The sequence below is a fragment of the Monodon monoceros genome, unplaced genomic scaffold, assembly GCF_005190385.1.
Source record: "Monodon monoceros isolate NGI ecotype Baffin Bay Population unplaced genomic scaffold, NGI_Narwhal_1 Super_Scaffold_14, whole genome shotgun sequence".
In the NCBI taxonomy this organism is placed as follows: Eukaryota; Metazoa; Chordata; class Mammalia; order Artiodactyla; family Monodontidae; genus Monodon; species Monodon monoceros.
The window spans coordinates 1,536,050-1,542,049 of record NW_021703770.1 but is presented as its reverse complement, the minus strand read 5'-3'; the positions used below and the strand labels follow the sequence as shown (position 1 = coordinate 1,542,049).

Sequence of the window (6,000 nt, the reverse complement as noted above, 5' to 3'; positions counted from 1 at the left end):
AGAGAGAGAGAGAGAGAGAGGGAGAGAGAGAGAGAGAGAGCGCAGCCTTTAACGCACCATGAGGCAGCACACTGATAGCTAAGTTAGGACCACGCACCAGCCATCTGGGGAGGCAGCCACACAGCTAACAAATGGCGGTGAAGATGCTAGCTTTTGGGTGTCTGTGTCATGGTCGGCTCCAGCCACTGGGACCCCACTGCTTCCCATTCCAGAAAAGCAGCTGCCAAAGCCTGTTGCAGAAACGACCCCAGCCAGGAAAGGCATGCCACTCACCTATCGTGTTCTTTATCCACCAGGTGGTACCTGGCCCGGAAGGCCACCAGGTGAGCATAGTATGCTGGCGCCGGGATGGACACGGAGCGTGTGCAGCGCACGTAGGTGTGACACAGCTGGTAGGTGAGAATCTGCAGCTCATCGGAAGAGAAACGATTGTCATCCCAAAGCACGTGATAGTGGGAAGGCCTGCTTGTTCCCTAAAAGCAGATCAGAGGGTCAGAGAGGTAAACATGCAAGAGAGAAGTCCAGAACTCACCTGCAAAGGGTGCTGCCGAGAGAAGCTGTGCTTCCACCCCACAGTAGAATCCTTCACAGAGGATACAGTGGGAGGACGTTCAGTGGCAAGAAGGTATTTATATTATCCTATTGTGTATCATTATAAACAGGCATCAGAGCCACATATTCTATGACCCCTTACTGGTAAAATAACAGACTATACACACAATTATTTGTGTAGAGAAAACTCATAGGAAAGATATAATACAGAAATGGTTGTTTGGAGGATAATGTCATTTGTATATACTAGGTTTTCTACAATGCTTTATTTATAAAGGCAAGAAGAAATCTCTAATAAGTTACATATTAACGCCTTTAAAATGGGAGCTTGAACATATATTTATTTTGTGCAGTGTGGAATCTTTCAAAACTGAAGGAGGTGGGGTTGGTCGCCTGGCCCATGCCCGCCGGGGCTCAGGTGCCGGCACAGCCGCTGCACTGCTTGCCGGGGCACCCATGACCGGTCAGCCAGGAGCGCGCTTGAGGGAAGGGCCTTTCTCTGGCTTCTCCCCACCTGCCTTCCCTGCCACTCAACCCAAGCCAGCCAACAAGCAGGCCCTTCCTGACTCTCTGTCTGTGTTCACGCCCCCGGAGACTGGTGAGCGGCAGACGCTCTAATCCTCCGATGAAGCACACATTCCGCGCCCCGCTTTCAGCATTTAATGGGTGGCCGTCATGGGGGCCTGCGGGCAGTGGGGTATCTTGTGTCAGAGGGTGTGCTGAGGACACGGCAACCACAGCAGAGCAGGACCCCTTGAGGCCCATTTTGTCAAAGCACTTAAACGTCTCCAGCGCGAGGTCTCCCCCATTAGAAAGTGCCTGCGCAGAAGATGCAGGGAGACAGGTTTACCCCTTACACAAACCAGAGGCCCCGGGGCCGAGGGCTCCACCCACCAGGAGGGAAGCCAGGAAAGACAGACTGTGATGGAAGCCGGGCTGGCCTGTACAGAAAAAGCGCCCGCCCGACACGGAAGCCATCACGGGGACAGACGTGTCCGGGAAACACTGCGGAAGCCTCCGTCCTCTCTGAGCCACGTTCCTCTTCTTCCTTTTTAACAACCTTTAAAAACGTACACACCGCTCAGCCCTCAGGCTGCACCCTGACAGGCTGCAGGCTGGATGCGGCCCACAGGCCAGTTTGCCAAGCCCTGTTCTAGAGCCACGGTGATGTGAAGGACGTGCAGGTGTATTTCCCGTGGCAGAAGTACAAAGTTTACGGCAAGCCCTCCAAGTTTAAGTTCAAATCCCTTGAGGATGGATATCTAAGTCCTCACTTATAACTTGAAACATCCAAAAGCCCCTCTGTGGTGAAGCAGGACGGGCACCCAGAGCCAAGTCCCTCCTGTCCCAAGGGGCACAGCCTCGCAGATCCTGGTGGCTCAGCTCTGACAACAGGTACGCTGGACGTGGCACTTCTGAGGTGGCAGCATTCTCTCAGAATCACTCTTGGCAAGCTGTGGGTCTCTTCGCCGGGAGAGACAAGGAATGCCACGTGCTGACCTTCCCCGTACACCAGTGCCCGTGCGTGGTGGGCACGCAAGGCTGACCCCGCCGCTCCGTCACCTCTCATACCCCATCCAGCTCGCCGAACTCCAAGCACACAGGGACGCCACTTGTCCCCGCCAGCCTGCCTGGCCTTCACACTCCCTGCTCCTTCTTCCTGGACCTCATCTCCGCTAAAATGGGAACCCACTCCCGGCCCAGCACAGCACCCCAGTGGGTCCTCCGTCCCCAACACCTGATGGTTCTCAGCCTCCACGGTTCACTGGTCAACCACCTGCGTCCCCTCGGGATGGACTGGCGCCCCATCCGTGCTGTTCACCACCACATCCCCAGTGCCCACGGGAGCACCTGGCACGAGGTTTGTGCTCTGCAGGTACTGGCGCCCCATCCGTGCTGTTCACCACCACATCCCCAGTGCCCATGGGAGCACCTGGCACGAGGTTTGTGCTCTGCAGGTGTTTGCTGAATGTGTGGACGACACCCCAGAGACACCAAGACTGTGCAAAGTGGACCCTCTGTCCTTACCTGGATGCCAGCATGACTACACAGGTAGAAGTCAAACTCGGTCGGGTGGGTGATTTTCGTGTCCACGGTCGTCCCTGCTGGAATGTTTCCGCTCTTCCCGACCTTCAGCAACACAGGAGCCCGTTAGACACGCCCAGGGGACAACAGGGCAAAGCAAGCAAGCAAGCAGGCAAGACGCAGCCACACTGCCTTCTGCTCTGACGTCTTTAAATTGGCCAATACATTTGCTCAGTGCTATGGCATTAAAATTTAACATATACTAACAACTGAAATCAAATTAATTCCTGTTCTCTTTGGGCTGGGGTTATTTTTCGCCATCTCATACAGGCCTCTGAGGGAAATGCAGAGTCTTCCCTTCACTGAAGCATGTGCATGGGCCACGTGAAGGGTCTTCATTATTGTTGAGGCCAAGATGGAAACTGTCACCGACATAACAAATCTAAGACCAGACGACGGACACGTGACAGCACGTGTCACCTGCCCATGTGCGCGCGCGCACACACACACACACACACACACACACACACACACACACACACACACACACACACACACACACACACACACACACACACACACACACACACACACACACACACACACACTACTCAAGGCAGAAGAGCTAGAAAGCCCTGACAGCTGTCAAGAACTTCCCCACTCTACCGGGGGTTCAATCACCACCACCAGGGAGGGCGGGTTGCTCCACCAGAGGCCATCCAAGGAGCTGGGGTGTGGGAGGGACTACAAATTCTACCAAACCACTTAACTCTCAGTTTACACTCTAGCATCGAAAAACCACCAAACATCCAGCTACGTTACTGAAACAGCAAAACTCCCCATCAGTCACGAAGTCACTGATTTTCTTTTTACTCGTGCAATTTCAAATATACATACAAAAAAGAGAATCTCCAGTGTGACCCCTCTGCACCTGCGGATGTGTGTGTGTGTGTGCTCACTTCTTCTCAACCTTTTTTATACCTTCAGATTATTTATTTATTTATTCGTGTATTTATTTGTTCATTTATTTATGGCTGCGTGGGGTCTTTGTTGCTGCACGCGGGCTTTCTCTAGTTGCGGTGAGCGGGGGCTACTCTTCGTTGCAGTGCGTGGGCTTCTCACTGCGGTGGCTTCTCTTGTTGCGGAGCACGGGCTCTGGGCATGCAGGCTCAGTAGTTGCGGCGCACGAGCTTAGTTGCTTCGCAGTATGTGGGATCTTCCTGGACCAGGGATTGAACCCGTGTCCCCTGCATTGGCAGGCGGATTCTTAACCACTGCACCACCAGGGAAGTCCCAGATTTTTAAAATAAGTAAAATATTTGAAAAGAGTGCCCACCTTTGTATCCCTTCCACGCTGCAGTCTCAAATCTAGACTTTATTATTCCTACACATACTTTTATTCTCTGCTACACATTTAGGTCTCCGTTAGCACTACATTGTGTTACTTTGCAGATTTTAAAACTGTAGGGGTTTCCCTGGTGGTGTAGTGGTTAAGAATCTGCTTGCCAATGCAGGGGACATGGGTTTGAGCGCTGGTCCGGGAAGATCCCACATGCCACGGAGCAACTAAGCCCATGTGCCACAACTACTGAGCCTGCACTCTAGAGCCCCGCGAGCCACAACTACTGAAGCCCGTGCACCTAGAGCCCGTGCTCTACAACAAGAGAAGCCACTGCAATCAGAAGCCAGCGCACCACAACGAGGAGTAGCCTCTGCTCACTGCAACTAGAGAAAGCCCACGCGTAGCAACGAAGACCCAGTGCAGCCAAAAATAAATAAGTAAAATAAATACATACATTTATTAAAAAAAACAAAACTGTATACATGTATCCTATATGTTTTGCTACTTTCTGTTTTTGCTCTGTATTACAATTTTGAGATGTAGTCATTTGGTAGATATAGTTTATTATTTTTCATTGCTGTATCAGTGCCAGTATATAAATACAATACAACCTTTTCTCCTGTTAACAGATTAACTTTTTGCTATTATAAACAATACTGCTAGAATATTCGTATAGAATACACGTCTTCTTGTACACAAGTGTGTGAGTTCCTCCAGGGTAGATCTCTAGAATTGCCAAACAGCGTTCCAAGTTGGTTACCCATTTGTATTCCCATCTGAAGTGTAGGAGAGTCCTCTTCATAATAATGCCTTTACTCTGTGCTAAGTGCTCTGCGTGTTAGCTCAGCCAACCCTCCCAACGTCCTCAGAAGGTGGTCCAGGGGGTAGAGGGGCTGACAGCTTGTGGTCACGTAGCCAGGATGCTGAGGGGATGGATTGGAGCCAGGTTATCTGGCTCCAGACCCTTTGCTCCTCATCACGGCACCCACATCCTCGACATTTGGTATTTATCAGGCTAACCTCATAATGTGAGTCCCCCCGACTTTTCCCGTTCTCTGAAATACTTTATACAAGATTATTCTTCAAAGGTCTGGTAAAGCTTGCCTGTACAAACCTCTGGACTAACTTCATAAAATAAGCTAAGTAGTTTCCCCCTTCTTCCTATGCTCTGCCACACTTTAAGATAATCTATTCTTGGAGCCTTAGTAAAGCCTGCCTGTAAAACTCTCTGGGTCTGATGCCTTTTGGAACAATGGCTGGACTATCCGACTCAGCTGGTTTTGGTAACTTACGTAATTCTACAAACAAGGGTTTGTTTCTTCTCAGTTTTCCAATGTGTTGTCATGAAGTTGTTATCATTCCATTATGATTCAAATAACACACACTCCCTCTGCAGCCACTGTTCCCCTTCTGTTCCCAACACAATTACAAGTGTTCTTTTTGTTGAGTCTTGCTAGGTTTATCTATCTTCAGAGAAGTACCTTTTGCTTGTGTTAATATGCTCTATTGCTTCTTCATTTTCTAGTTCACGATTTTCTATTCTGAGAGAGAAAGTGGGGTGCTGGAATAAGCTGACTTTGAGCCCTCCTGACTCCTGGCAAGAGAAGTCTGCAGGCTGAGGTGGCAGGGGGCCTATGCACACCAGCTTTCCCTGCAGTGGGCTTGAAATCAAAATTTTAAGTTTTCTTACGCTTTTTCCTACGTAACAGAAAATGTGGTTTGGGGACTTCCCTGGTGGCGCAGTGGTTAAGAATCTGCCTGCCAATGCAGGGAACACGGGTTCGAGCCCTGGTCCGGGAAGATCCCACATGCCGTCAAGTAACTAAGCCCGTGCACCACAACTACTGAGCCTGCGCTCTAGAACCCACAAGCCACAACTACTGAGCCCAAGCGCCGCAGCTACTGAAGCCCACGTGCCCGTGCACTGTAACTATCGAGCCCACGTGCCGCAATTACTGAAGCCTGAGCACTCTAGGGCCCGTGCTCCACAACAAGAGAAGGCACCGCAATGAGAAACCTGCGCACCGCAACTAGAGAAAGCCTGCGTGCAGCAACGAAGACCCAACGCGGCCCCCCCCCCC

At 50.9% G+C, this 6,000-nt stretch overlaps 1 protein-coding gene across 4 annotated transcripts in view; it reads right to left on the bottom strand.

Moving 5' to 3' along the window:
- The window catches only part of AGO2 (argonaute RISC catalytic component 2), a 57,520-nt gene that overhangs the window by 9,699 nt on the left and 41,821 nt on the right, over positions 1-6,000 (bottom strand). For all 4 annotated transcript variants that reach the window (XM_029222571.1, XM_029222570.1, XM_029222569.1 and 1 more), the window contains 2 exons: positions 2,581-2,682; positions 274-473 (listed from right to left, as the gene is read on the bottom strand). In XM_029222571.1, coding sequence (XP_029078404.1) covers positions 274-473; positions 2,581-2,682 — 302 coding nt within the window. The remainder of the gene's footprint in view (positions 1-273; positions 474-2,580; positions 2,683-6,000) is intronic.